At 38.8% G+C, this 15,091-nt stretch overlaps 1 protein-coding gene across 4 annotated transcripts in view; it reads left to right on the top strand.

The window, feature by feature from the left end:
• CFAP69 (cilia and flagella associated protein 69) overlaps positions 1 to 15,091 on the top strand; it is a 61,361-nt gene that overhangs the window by 362 nt on the left and 45,908 nt on the right. For 2 of the 4 annotated variants that reach the window (XM_049641410.1, XM_049641411.1), the window contains exons 1-4: positions 31 to 236; positions 10,686 to 10,745; positions 12,561 to 12,626; positions 14,979 to 15,088. In XM_049641410.1, coding sequence (XP_049497367.1) covers positions 66 to 236; positions 10,686 to 10,745; positions 12,561 to 12,626; positions 14,979 to 15,088 — 407 coding nt within the window. In that variant the 5' untranslated portion in view covers positions 31 to 65. Of the gene's footprint in view, positions 1 to 30; positions 237 to 10,685; positions 10,746 to 12,560; positions 12,627 to 14,978; positions 15,089 to 15,091 lie in introns of those variants that run through there. The other 2 variants (XM_049641413.1, XM_049641414.1) reach the window with 2 other exon arrangements.

The raw sequence follows: 15,091 nt of genomic DNA on the forward strand, positions 1-15,091 counted from the left end.
AAGTGTGGAGGGGAGGTTGGGATCTGGGGGGGCGAGGAGAGGCCTGGGGGCAGCAAAGGGCGGAAATGGGGGCCGAAGTGGAAACACTCGGAGCCCGCGGGACGGAGGTTCCCAAGGCAACGCCGATCCTTCCGAGAACTGCCGCCGGAGGGAGGGTCCAGCTGTCGTCAGCCAACCTGTCTGGGGACTGTGGCGCGAGGTTCTCCCGGACCGTCCCACTAAACAGAATAAGCAAGGTTTTGCCGCTTTTCTTCGAAAAGTGTGACCACGAAGGGCGTGGGAGGAAAGGACACGTTTGTAGCAAAATCATGGATTTAATGAGCATTTTGTTTGCAATGGGCTTGTACGTAGATACCTGTTACTAAGTGATGTTCTTGACATAGGGGTAAAATCTCTCGTGTTTAAATTAGCTCCCACTTTAAAACCTACACCTGGAGGGAAGGAAAATCTGTCAAAATTAGAAAGTAGCCTCATTTTCATATGAAATTGGAGGCTGGTTATGGAGCCGGAGTTGAGAGAGAACAGAATTTACATATTTTACTGTACTTGTATTTGGTTTTGAGTTTATTTTTATTAGGAATACAAAATTAGTTCTTCTAAGTTGGTCTGTTGAGATATTTCACTTCGGAACCCTCGGCTGGATCTCCATTCGTGGCAGAAGTGTTTGTAAACTCCACGTCGTTTGTTTCATACTAGGGTTCCATTGCCCCTCCCTAGAGAGTATTGATCAAACCCTAAAGCGTGAATTCTCTGGAGGAATCCTACCCTACCTCTTCACACTGATGACGTGGGGTCACTATGGGAATTCCTGTGGAGGTTTTGCGAGTCCCAGGCTGCGTCAGGAACCTTGTCTCCTACGTCCACATCCTGGAACCTTGGAGAGTTCCTTGGGAGTGGCCAGTTGACTGGGGACCTCTTCTTTGGGAATAAGATTGAACTACCTGAGGACTCTCTGACATTTGCACGGTTTTAACTGTGGGCAACAGCAATTTTGCATGAGGAGGAACGGGGAATTTACCTTATCAGTTTTGTGGACGTATTCCAATAGGGTAGGGAGAAGAAAGACTTTCAGGAGCAGCAGCTCTCCACTCCCAAGGCTGCAGGGGGGCTCAACGTTACCGCCATTGTTGTGCCCAGAAACCGGGCACAACTGAGAAGTAGGTGAATTTGGTATCTAATGGCTCTTGTTCCTTCACTCGCTGTAAAAGAGGTGGCAGGGATGGGGGGCACAGTTACACGAGGCAGGCTAGCATGGGTTAAAAAGAAAAAAAAAAGGGAAATGCTTTTAACAGGCCAAAGCCAGAGTAGTCCACAACATATCAAGTAAAGCAAAACTAGTAAACCTGTGTATATGTGTGTGTACTTTCTCCCTTCCCTTTTCCCTTTCTTTTTTCCTTTTCTTTCATTATTACCCCTCCTTACAGAGCCTTGGATTCTCTTTCAGGTAGAACTATTTTTGTATTAATTGGAGTTCCTAGCTTGTTAATAAGTACTTGGAGAAGCATTAATATTTTTCAAAGTACTGGAGAAGGCCGTTTCTACCAAAAGAAAGGAGATAAAAACTTTTTTAGAGCTAGGAGAAATGATCACTCAACCTTTTTGGGTATTCTTTGTAGTTGTTCTTACAAATGAGGCCATGAGAAGTTAACTGAGAGTTACTTAGTTTCTTTAATCGGAGTGAGGTCTAGCCATCTTTGCCATCATTGAAATGATAACCTTTTAGACCTCTGCCTTAGACCAGTAGAGGAAAGACTCATGGAACCCTTGGAACACTTGAGAGACAGTAAGTATATACTGGTAGCTAAAAGTGACTTTGGAGAGTCTATCTCAGTGCTTTAAGTCAGCTCCATTCTATGCTTGAAATCACAAATTGTTTACCTTTATGTCCTATTTTTAAAATTATTTATTTTGAGAGAGAGAGAGAGAGAGCGCGCGCATGAGTGGGGGAGGGCCAGAGACAGGGGGAGAGAAACCCAAGCAGGCTCCATGCCATTAGGGCGGAGCCCAAGGCAGGGCTCAAACCCACCAACCATGAGACCATGACCCGAGCAGAAATCAACAGTCGGAAGCCTAACTGACTGAGCCACCCAGGCGCCCCAATTTCCTATTTGTTTTAATGTTGTTCTCATTCTAAAGAATCAGAAGCCCTCTAGAGGTGCTTCTCAAACTTTAACGCCCATTTGGAAAACCTGGGGATCTTATCAAGATCAGACTGTGATTCTGTAGGGCTGGGGAGGAGCCCCGGATTCTGCTTTTCTAACAGGTTTCCGGGTGATGTCATTGCTACTGGTTGAAGGACCTCATTTCCCACCTGAAGTAGCAGTGCTTAATTTATTATAGCTGCAGTAAAGTATGAACAGTGCTACAGAATTTCACAACATTTAACTCCCGGATAGCTGTAGGAAGTAGTTTCATGTGGATTCAGATTATAAAACAAAATAATAACAAAAATAAAATTCCAACCCTACCCCCACTGTTCCAGACTGTGTGTTAAAAAACAAGAGATGTCAAATGGAGTTTAAAAGAACTACTTGCTCTCTTTTCCTGTCACCACAAAGCTTCAGTTGATCTTGGATGAATGTCACATCCTTCTAGTCAGTACCTCTTCATCTCTTCCCAAACTGCTTTCCATAAATACCACTTTATGGTCCTCCTTCTTCCCTGTGAGCCTCACAACCTCTTTCAGGATTCCACAGTAGTTTCTTATCGCTTACGTCACCACACAGAATTACCCTGATCAAATCACTTAATATTCTATTTTCTGTAAAGCAAGCCTGTTTGAGAGGAGCGTGCCCCAAACCTGGGTGACCATCATAGCCATCTGAGGGGTTCAAAAAACTGTACCATAGCTCATTCCTAACCCAGATTTACTGACTCATAATCCCCAATGTGGAGTCTGGTACTTTTTAAAAAGCTGTCTCAAGGGGCTGGGTGGCTCAGTTGGTTAAGCATCCGACTCTTGGTCTCGGCTCCGGTCATGATCTCTCCATTTGTGAGTTCAAGCCCCATATCAGGCTCTGCCCTGATGATGTGGAGCCTGTTTGGGATTCTGTCTCCTTCTCTCTGCCCCTCCTCTGCTTGTGCCCACCCACTCACTCTCTCTCTCATTCTTTCTTTTTCAAAATAAATAAATTTATTTTTTTTAAACTCTCTCGAGTGATTTTTAGCCTCAAAACCACTGAACTAGATGATATCCAAGGTCTCTGCCTTCCCTAAAGTGCCTCAGGTCTACTTCTCTGTTGTGTTTTCAGGGTTTCCCAATGTATTATTTGTACTTAATCTGTACCAGATTCTCAGTTTAGTGCCACCTCCAAGAAGATAGAATTCTTGCCTGTTGTCTTTTCCTGTGGTGTCCCCCATTATCTTCCAGTATTCCCCAGTAGCACCCAGCACAATATATGGTACACAGGAGGTGATATTAAATATTTACTAAATGAATGCCCTTCCCCCTTTTCTGAATTTAAAACTTACCCTACCTCCCTACTCTCCAACGTAAAGTACTCTCCCAATAGGAAGCATTTATTTTCACCCTCACAGATCTTCTCATAAATGAATATAGTCCTAGGTCTCAGTCACACCATTTGTCACCTAATTATCACTTGTGTTATGTTAGCAACTGTTTCGTTTGTCTAAATTTTGCCTCTTTCCCTAGAATATGGATTCCTTAAGTGTAGGAAATATATCTTAATACCTATGTGTCCTTCCTTCCTTGACTCTGAGCTCAGAGTAGAAATTGAAGTTCATATAAATAACTTACAAAGCCTTTTGTGTTCCACACTGGCCTCCTGGCTTCTCTTCAACCTTGCCGGGTGTATTTTATACCTCTGCCTGAGGGCCTATGCACTTGGTGTGCCCATTGCCCGGGAGTTTTCCCCTATTTTTCATACCTCCTTCAAGACTTTGCTGAAATGTTACCCTCCCTGTGAGTCTTTTGCTGACCGTTGCTTAAGCATCTTAACACTTCCTACTTTCTTTCCTCCAAAGATATGTCATCTTGTAGTAAACTATATAACAGTGATTTTTGTCTCCTCCAAAGCATATTAATTCACTTTAAATTTTTTTATTTGTGGGTTACCTGGCGGCTCAGTCGGTTAGGTGTCCAACTTTGGCTCAGGTCATGATCTCGTGGTCTGAGTTGGAGCCCCCCCCCCCCCCCCCCCCCATCAGGCTATGTGCTAACAGCTCAGAGCTTGGAGCCTACTTTGGATTCTGTGTCTCCCTCTATCTGCCCCTCCTCCACTCGTGTTCTGTCTCTCTCTGTCTGTCTCTCTCAAAAATAAAATAAACATTAAAAAACTTTTATATGATTATAGGTAACATGATGTTACATTAGTTTCAAGTGTACAACATAGTGATTTGACAAGTATGTATATTATGCTGTGCTCACAAGTGTAGTTACCATCAGCTACCATAAAATGCTGTTACAATATCAGTGATTATATTCTCTATTTCATCCCTGTGTCTTATTCATTCCAGAACTGGAAGCCTGTATCTCCCACTTCCCTTCACCCATTTTTTCTATCCTTTCCCCCACCCACCTTCTCTCCATTGGCAACCATCAGTTTGTTCTCTGTATTTATAGGTCTGATTCTGCTTTTTATTTGTTGATTTATTCATTTGTTTTATTTTTTCATTTTTGAGAGAGAGAGAGAGAGAGAGACAGTGTGAGCAGGGGGAGGGGAGGGGCAGAGAGAGAGGGAGACATAATCTGAAGCAGGTTCCAGGCTCCGACCTGTCAGCCCAGAGCCTGATGTAGGGCTTGAACCCATGAATTCTGAGATCATGACCTGAGCTAAAGTCAAACATGTAACCGACTGAGCCACCCAGGTGCCCCTATGCATTTGTTTTTTGTTGGATTCCACATGTGAGTAAAATCATATGGTATTTGTCTTTCTCAGTCTGACTTAATTCATTTAGCATAATACCCTCTAGGTCCATCTGTGTTGTCACAAATGGCACAATCTCGTACTTTTTATGGCTGTGTAATATTCCATTACATGTATATACCAAATCTTCCTTATCCATTTGTCTATCAGTGGATACTTAGGTTGCTTCCATATCTTGACTATTGTAAACATTACAATGCTACAATAAGCATAGAGGTGCATATATCTTTTCAAATCAGTGTTTTTGTTTTCTTTGGGTAAATTCCCAGTAGTGTAATTATTGGATCATGTGATAGTTCTTATATTTTTAACTTTTTGAGGAACCTCCCTACTGTACCAATTTATGTTATTGCCAACAGTGTAGGAGGATTCCTTTTTCTCCACAACCTCACCAACACTTGTAATTTCTTGTTGTCTTTTTTTTTTTTTTTTGCTTGTTTTTAGCCATTCTGACAGGTATAAGGTGATAGCTCACTGTGGTTTTGATTTGTATTTCCCTGATGATTAGTGATATTGAGCATCTTTTCATGTATCTGTTGGTCATTTATATGTCTATAGAAATGTATTCTGTTTAGGTCCTCTGCACGTTTTTTAATTGGATTATTTGGGGATTTTTGCTGTTGAGTTGTAAAAGTTCTTTATATATTTTGGATATTTACCCCTTATCAGATATATCATTTGCAAATATCTTTTCCCATTCAGTAGGTTGCCTTTTTGTTTTCTTGATGGTTTTCTTTGCTGTGCAAGACAAAACATATTGATGTCATAGGAAAGCAGGAGATTTTGTGTTTTATTCAATACCATATCCTTAGCAACTAGAACAATGTCTGACACAGTGTAGATACTCCAAAATGTTTGTGGAATAAATAAATTGTGATTACTTGGCCTGCATAGGTATCATGGCTTAGCTTCCTTGCCCAAATTTGCTCTTCCTCTGAGAACCTCCACAATCTTCTAGTTGAAGTCCTATCCTGCCACTGTATGTAATACTGCCATGGACTGTCCTTAAAATTGCCTACCCTGGTTTTGGGGTAATTGCTAGACATAACCTCTGTGGTCAGTTGAGAAGTCAGGCAGAGAACTTAGGTGCAAAGAACCAGCACTCCTGCATCAGACAGACTTGCTAGCCCAGGTACTAGCTATGTGACCTTAACAAGTTAGGTCTCAATACCCCAGTTTCATCAACTCTATATGGTAAAGTCGAGGACTACTTAAGATATAAAGTTTAAAAAAGGGGGTGGAGGGGCCTGCCTGGCTCTGTTGGTAGAAGATGCAACTCTTGATTTCAGGGTTGTGAGTTCAAGCTCCATGTTGGGCATGGAACCTACTTAGGAAAAAAAGAAAAAAAAGGATATAAAGTGCCAGAGACAGACACATAAAAGGACCACAGTAAATATTAGTTCCTTTCCCCATAACCATGTATCAAATGAGCAGGATTTCTCCCCTTTGACCTGTCCCTTGGTAAAATGGGAAAATAAATTTATCCTGTAACTGTAAGTAAAGGTTTAATTTTCTTCAAAACAGTTTATTAGACTTGATCTTAAAATGTTTTGTTAAATGTTTTTACAATTCTCTATAAACATCTTATGTTAACAGCAATTATTTTCATGTTTACATCTGTATGTCCTCTTTTGCTTCATTCTGCTGTGTGATCTCATTTACCCAAACTCTTCCAATTATTACTTTAAGTCTCTGATTTGGAAATCTCTGCCCCCCAATTTAACTTATCTCCAGCCTCAACACAGGCCTCTTCTTCCAGCCTTCCCTGTCTCAGCAAAGGGTGACACTACTTCTATAATTGCCCAAGCCCAGGAGCATCATCACCTTTTCCTCTCTCTCCCACCAAATCAAATCACTCTTTAAGTCCCACAGACTCTACCTCCTTGATGTTTTTCATTCCATTCCCTGTTGTCGGCCTGGGTTGCCAGTACCTTAGTCAAGGCCTCAAGTTACAGATGTCTCCTACCTCCTTTCCAGTTCAGCCTAGACCTTTCCAGTTCAGTCTCTACTCAGCAAACAAAATTGCCTTTTTATTGTTACACTCCTCTGGTTAAAGCCTGTGGAAATAAAGACCACCCTGATGAGAATAAGCAGGCACTATTTAATATACAGAGCTTGCTATATAGGAAGTCAGCTAACATTACTTACATTTGGCAGAGACTCTAAGGCAGGCAGGGAAGCTTTGTAGTGAAAAAAGGGAAAGCTTCTGGTATGCTCTGTTTGGAGGTTGTTGCCATGGGGAAGCTGGAGGTGGGCTAGCTACAAACAGGGAATTCTATGTGATTGATTTGGGAAGCATATTTGGGTTTCTCTGGTGGTCCTACATAGCAATATGAGGGGCAAAAAATAGGGAATCTGGCAATCATTGCCAAATTCTGACTTTCCTGAGCAAATAGCTCCTGGGTTTGGTTGCTGCAGAGATTACAGGCTAGAGTTCTGTTGCCATATGTAGTCTGGCCATTGTCTGTTTATATATCCAGTCTCTCAAACCATTCAATATTTTTGAAGATCTTTAGCATAGGATACGTACAAGGCATTCTGTAAAGTGGGGTTAATAATAGTATCTACCTCATACAATTCAATTAGCAAATACGTGGAAAGTACAACTGTACCTGGAAATAGACATCACATCATTGTTATGATCATTATTGTTATTATTCATGATTTGACCTCTACTTACCCAATTAGCATCATCTGTAGCCACTATCCTTTGTACTATATTTTCCTCCCCATCCTCAAAATGCCTTTTCTTTTGCCTCCAGGCCTTCACATATGCTACTCCCTGTCTCCACCTCTCAAACCTTCAGTTCATCTCACAGATCCTACTCCTTCTCACCTCTCCCTGCCAATTACTTTTTACAGCAACTGTGTCATGCCTTCTGTGCTTCCAGTCTGTGTGCTTCCAGAGCACGCCTTTCAGCATCCAGGGAGCATTTTGTAGCTTTTTATCTGTATTACTTGTATTCCATGCCAGACTGATAGCTACTTGAGGTCAGAGCAGTGTTGTTCCCCACACTTAGCACAGTTTCTGAAACATAGAAGCTGCTTCTAAATATTGATGGAAGGAGGAACAGGCTAAAGGAGGGAGGGCAGGAGAAATCTTAAAAATATAATATATGCTAAGCAAGTAACACACAGAGTAGCATGAAGTAATCAACATAAATCTGAAAGGAATCTATGCTTTAACCTTTACTACTCTCTGTTTCTTAATAAAAGTTATACCTGCTCATTTGGGAAAAACAATTCTGATAATACATGCAGGTATTAAAAAGAAAATGTTGCATTGACTTTCATTTCAATATGCTTTCCAACCTTCAAAAACAATATTGCAGAAAATCTTAAAACAAAAACCTATTTTTTCCAAGAGGAAGAAAGAAGACAACTGAGGTAGTGGCAGATGGCACTGAACTCAAATCTTAAAAGACAAAATTCTATTTATCAAGTTTTTTGGTAACAGTAAATTTAATAATTTAAACAATTTAACAGTAAAATATAACAGTTTTTAAGGATAACCATAATGCCAGGTAAAGATCAGTATTTAGAAAATCTTTTTTGATTATTAATTTTTTTGGTAAAAAGCATTTGGAGTTAAACTCACTCAGATACCCTACAAACTTAAAATTAGAACACTTTACTGAAAATTGTTTTTTTGTTTGTTTGTTTGTTTTTAAGTTTATTTATTTGAAAAAGAGAGAATCTTAAGCAGGTCTCTGCACTGATATTGTGGAGCCGGATGTGGGGCTCGAACTCGAGCCATGAGTTCACAACCTAAGCTGAAACCAAGAGCAGGACACCTGACCAACTGAGCCACACAGGCACCCCTGAAAATTGTTTTTGAAAGACATTGCCTGAGATTAGAATATATGAGTTTGTAATTGTGAAAGGAAAGGAAATTCTAGACTTAAGAGGCAATAGAATAATATCTATGTAGACATAGGGAAAGATATGTATTATAGATTTAGAAATCAAAATACAATGGTGTTAACACTAAGTTAAATTATATATTTATACATGTAAACAAAAAGTAGCATATAAAAATAAACATATAAAAACAAAATTATATATAAAAGTAGATGTATTTAGATGATAGGAATAAGTAGGATTTTCTTCCCTTTTGAATTTTTTTATATCATCATCTTTTATATAATTTTTTTGAAGTTATTTTTTTATTTAAAAATTTTTTTAATGTTTATTTATTTTTGAGAGAGAGAAAGCCCACATGAGCAGGGAAGGGGCAGAGAGAGGGGGACAGAGGATCTGAAGTGGTCTCTGTGCTGATGTGCGTGCTCTCTCTCTCTCAAAATAAATTAATAAACTTAAAAAAGGTTAAAAAAAAGGGAAGAAAACGTCATGCAACAAAGCATTAATCCCCAAAACTGAATTTAAAATGTGGAGATTTTTGTATAAGTACTTAAATTTGGGATAATAGCACTTCCTGTTTCCTTCTCCGCTTACCTACAAATAACTTCATATGCCAGGCCCAGTTTCTGGAGCTGGGGTGCCAGAAAACAAAAGTCTTTGCCTTGAGTGAGCTTTGGGTAGGGTGTGGCGGGGGATAAACGTGCAAACCATTCTAGAACCATAATGGGAATTGTAGTGGATAAGGAACTTAGGGTGCTATGGGAGCACAAAGGAAGGACATTTGTTCTTTTTCCTTCCCTTGAGGAAGGAAAAAACTCAGAATTGAGTTTTATTATTCACCATAGAGTAGAGGACCATGAAGGGTGGGAGAGTAGAGGCACTGAGAACAGCAGGATACCTTCACAACTCTGTCAATAAATCAGTTGCGCTCAAGAAATATTTAAAATGGGGCGCCTGGGTGGCTCAGTCGGTTAAGCGGCCGACTTCAGCTCGGGTCATGATCTCGCGGTCCGTGAGTTCGAGCCCCGCGTCAGGCTCTGTGCTGACAGCTCAGAGCCTGGAGCCTGTTTCAGATTCTGTGTCTCCCTCTCTCTGACCCTCCCCCGTTCATGCTCTGTCTCTCTCTGTCTCAAAAATAAATAAACGTTAAAAAAAAAAAAATTGAAAAAAAAAAAGAAATATTTAAAATGTAAAATCTATAGAACTTGGACATTCTGTTTTCTAATGTTGATGACTGTAAGAATGCTGATACCAACTGAGAAAGGGGATACCTAGTTCAGGAAGATGATCTCCTACCTGTAGTTTAGAAGCGAGTCTTATGTATATCTGCATAGACAAACTCAACGTATTGTGCATGTGTGGGATGTGGAATATATATGTACCAGATCATTTCATTTTCCACGATTATTACAGGTGTTTTGAAATTTAAAGACCATAAGATTATAAGATAATACTAGAATTCAAGAGGCATTTTTATTATTTTTTTCAACTCCAAAATTTATTTACTCCTATAAGGTCTCATCTGCTTTTCATTCTCCCCTCCATATCTTTTATAGAAATTGAAGTATAGTTGACATGTAATGTTGCATTAGTTTCAGGTGTACAACATAGTCATTCCACAAGTGTATAGTTAATGCTATGCTCATCACAAATGTAGCTATTGTCTGTCACCATGCAATACTGTTAGAATACCATTCACTCTATTTCTTATGCTGTATGTACTTTTCATCCCTGTAACTTATTCCATAGCTGGAGGTCTCTATCTCTAACTCCCCTTCACCCATTTTGCCCATCCCTCCATTATCCCTTTCTCCTCACTATCTTTTTGTCATAAGATACTTTTAAGTTGCTGAGGGATAATATCATAGGAAAATAGTGTGCTTGATGTGATTTCTTGACTCTCATGACACAGAATTGTAAGAGTTGTATGTTTTTTAGGGTGCTTTCAAGACCATGGACCTAAATCGCGTCATCAAACTCCTTGAAGAAACTGATAAAGTAAGCTTTGAGAGAAAATTTCTCTACTGTATCACTTATAAACTATGATTTCCCTGAAAGGTAACATGTATTCCCCCAAAATAAGTCTTGTTTATTCCTTTTTGTTGAAAACATTTCAAATAGGAACATTTCTCATATTCAAGGACTGTTTGAAGAATGTGTTTTACCTGGTATGGAGGCTGGAGGAGGAGATTTCATTTGGTTTTCTGGGATGGACAAATCCATGGTAGATATAAACAGAAGGTATCAAGAGTACAGGAAGACTCCTCCATTAATTGCTATTAATTGCTTGTTACCAAAAAGGATGTGGGGAACAAGAGTAGAAAAAGTGATTCATGATGTACTACTTAAAATTTCCTGACATGAAATCTGGATATATACACACTCAGACATATTCATAAGTTAATCTACTTTGAGAGGGATCTTATACAGAATGGAATGGAAATAAAATTATTTCAGATCTGAGCCTCAAAGTGGAGAGTGTAGGCATTGGGAGGAAGGATAATAAATGCATTTTATGCATGCTCACACACCACACTCTCCTGACATTACCTAAGAATTGATTGCATGCCTAAAAGCCAGCACACACTATAACATGACTACAGGATGAAGATTTCATGCTTTTAATATGTGGAAAATGGGTTGATCATGGTAGAGCCAATCAAAAAAAGTGTCTAGTGATTAGTAGGCCAAAAATTTAGTTACTGTGTTAGCATTTTTTAGTCTCACATTTTCACATAGAGAAAAAGCACAATAATAATAATGGCCCTTATAAGAATAATTTATCTCTTGCTGGCTGTGTTTTGTGAAAGTTATTTTTAATTTTGAATGTGCCTTCATTAAAAAAAAGAAAACCCAACTACATAAAGTTCCAACTAGTTTTTAAATAAAGGCAGACCAAAAAAAAAAAAAATGTATAGAAAATGCCACAGCTTCTTATGAACAATTTAAGAACTTTAAAAGGACAGTGTGATTCAGTTATGAAAACAAACATATCACTGTATTGAGTTTTGTTTTTGTTTCTTTGTTTTGTTTTGTTTTTTGAGTTTTGTTTTAATTTGCTGAAGATGTTTGAGCCATTACACTGGGCTTGGTTTAGAAGTTAAAAATACAATTTCTACAGTCAGATAGCCAACTTTGACTCCTAACACCTCCAGTTACTAGCTAGGTGATTTTGGACAAATTAGCGTTTCCACTTGAGTTTCCTATTCTGGAAAATAGAGATAGTAATGGTACCTTCCTAATAGGGTTATTTTAAAAATTAATTAAATGACATGCATCAATAGAGCATAATGGTGCATGGCATAGAAAAATGCTCAGTGAATTCAAGTATTGTTAATATTATTAATGGAAACAAATGCTGCTTTTATATTAATCTAGTTTTGATTCTCAATTTCCTAATCAAATTAAAAAAAATATTTTTAACGTTTATTCATTTTTGAGAGAAAGTGCAAACAGGGGAGGGACAGAGAGAGAGGGAAATATGGAATCTGAAGCAGGCCCCAGGCTCTGAGCTGTCAGCCCAGAGCCCAGCCCAACACAGGGCTCAGATCCACGAACTGTGAGATCATGACCTGAGCTGAAGTCAGACACTTAACCGACTGAGCCACCCAGGTGCCCCTTCCTAATCAAATTTAAATGATATATTTATTTTTACCTTCACTGTTTGAGGAAGTATTTTATAATGCTTGCATTATAATATAGTAATTTAATAATTAACAGTTTCAATTGACTTTCTTTTTATATTCAGGAAAATTTTTAATATCTCAACATATTTAACAGTACAAAAGAACTAAAATAGATAACTTGTTTTAGGATGATTTAGAAGAAGAACAACTTAAATCTGTCAAGAAACTGGTGCAGTGTTATCAGAATGGACTTGTATCCTTTACATATATCTATATCTGTATCTAGATCTTTACGTGTTTGTTTCATTTATCCTGAAATGGGAGAATTTTTATTAGAAAATGTATTCATTTCCTCTTGCTGCTATAACAAATTACCCCAAACTTAGTGTCACCAAACATCCTAAAGCTTTTTCTTACAGTTCTTGAGGTCACAAGTCCAAAATCAGCCTCACTGGGCTGACGTCAGGTGTTGGCAGGGCTGGTTCCTTCTGAAGGCTCTAGATGTGAATCCCTGTCTTTGCTTTTCCCAGCTTTTAAGGTGGCCGGCATTCCTTGGCTCATGGCCCCTTCCTCAGAGTAGCACCACTCTCATCTCTGCTTCTGTGGTCACATCTTTTGTGATCCTCTCCTGCCTCTCTCTTTCCCATGTAGAACCCCTGTGATTACTTTGGGCCTACCTGGATAATCTTGGATAACAGTCCCATCTCAAGGCTTTTAACGTAATCACATCTGAAAAGTCCCTTTGCCATGTAAGGTAACATTTGCAAGTTCTAGGAATTAAGGTATGGACAACTTTGGGCAATCCATTATCCTGTCTACCACAGAAAATATCTAACATTTTGTATTTTTCACAGAATTATATGTTTTGTTTACCAGGGAATATAAAATTGAAGAAACACTATAATGCGATTAACTCTGCACAGATAGTGGCAATTTTTAAAAAGTATATTTATTTATTTTGAGAGAGAAGGAGCACAAGCAGGGGAGAGAGGCAGTGAGAGAGGGAGAGAGAGAAAATCCCAAGTAGGCTCTGTGCTCCACACTGGGCCCAATGCAGGGCTTGATTTCACAACTGTGAGATTATGACCTGTGCCAAAAGAGTCACTTTACAGGTGCCCCAATGGATGTAGTTAGGAGGGTCAAGTCAAAGTCTTATTTTTACGAACTTACCTGATTATTTGTACTGTTGATAAACGTATTAACTTCTCCACCTCTTAAGAAAATCGGGATAACAGCACCTCATCATGTTGTTAGGAAGGCTAGATAATGTACATGCAGGTGCTTGATAACCTGCAAAACATTGTATAAATATATTATTCCCACTGTATATACCACCCTGATCAGAATATGTGGAAACCAGTGCAGCTCAAAACTGTGTTTAAGAACCAGTTTATTGTTGGGTTGTTGTTGTTACTGTTTTAACCTTTGCATATATTAGCTATTATAAAAGGCAATGCAATTGTCACAGGAAACTCTCACTCCCTGTAGTCATCTTACCAGATTGGTAACAGAGAGTTCCAGAACTGGCTGTTATGCACCAGGTGGGGTTTTGTTTGTTTGTTTGTTTGTTTTTAATGTTCATCTATTTTTGAAAGGGAGAGAGTGGGAGCAGAGCCAGGTAGGGGTAAAGAAAGAGGACAGAGGATCCAAAGCAAGCTTTGTGCTGACAGCAGAGAGCCTGATGTGGGGCTCAAACCCACCAACCATGAGGTCATGACCCGAACCAAAGTTGGATGCTTAACTGACTGAGCCACCCAGGCACCCACCAATTGGGGTTTTTAAATAGATAAAAGGTGCTGTTACCTCAAGATTTAGAGAAGATAAATTTTGCTTTTAGACTAATATAAAAGCAAAATTTTTATTTCATTAGTTTTTTCTTAATGTTTATTCATTTTTGAGAGAGAGACAGAATGAGTGGGCAAGGGGCAGACAGAGAGGGAGACACAGAACTTGAAGCAGGCTCCAGGCTCCCCACTGTCAGCACAGAGCCCCATGCAGGGATCGAACTCACTAACCATGGGATCATGACCTGAGCTGAAGCTGGATGCTTAACTGACTGAGCCACCCAGGTGCCTCTCATTTCATGAGTTTTAAATGAAATAAAATCTCAGCCAATTTACAACATAAAAATAAGAACATGCATCTGAATAATGTTAATAAAATAAATAAGGTAGGTTTGGGTTGCTTATTCTGGAGCAGTGTATGTTTTGTGTGTGGGTAGGGGAAAAACAAAGTATAAAATTGAGCTATTGTTTTTTTCTATGTGTTATTTCTTATTGCCAATAGTAAGTTATTGATCAGCTGAATCCATGGTGTAGTAGTTGGTAATCAAATTCTAAAGGTGTGGTAAGGGAAAATGATATTTTGAATAAGCGATTACTGAGACAAAAATTAAATAATATTCCTAAAAAATATATGGTTCCAAGTTTTCCTCTTTAGACTTCAAAATTAGTATAATTAAAAGTGTCAAAAAATAAAAAATAAAAGTGTCAACCACATTTAACAAAATAGATGGAATTCTATAGACTTTCTTGAGAGAAGTGCTATAGAGTATGTTAATAAAAATATTAATCTTAATTTTATTTCTTAACTAAAAATATTAAAGCCCCTAAGGGATTTAGCACAAATATTTAAAATTCTGAATCTGTGTGCAGAAAAAATTGAAAACCAGCCCCACTTTATAGAATCTGCATTTAATATCCTAAAATTATGTGGGTA

Source organism: Panthera uncia, chromosome A2, assembly GCF_023721935.1.
Source record: "Panthera uncia isolate 11264 chromosome A2, Puncia_PCG_1.0, whole genome shotgun sequence".
In the NCBI taxonomy this organism is placed as follows: Eukaryota; Metazoa; Chordata; class Mammalia; order Carnivora; family Felidae; genus Panthera; species Panthera uncia.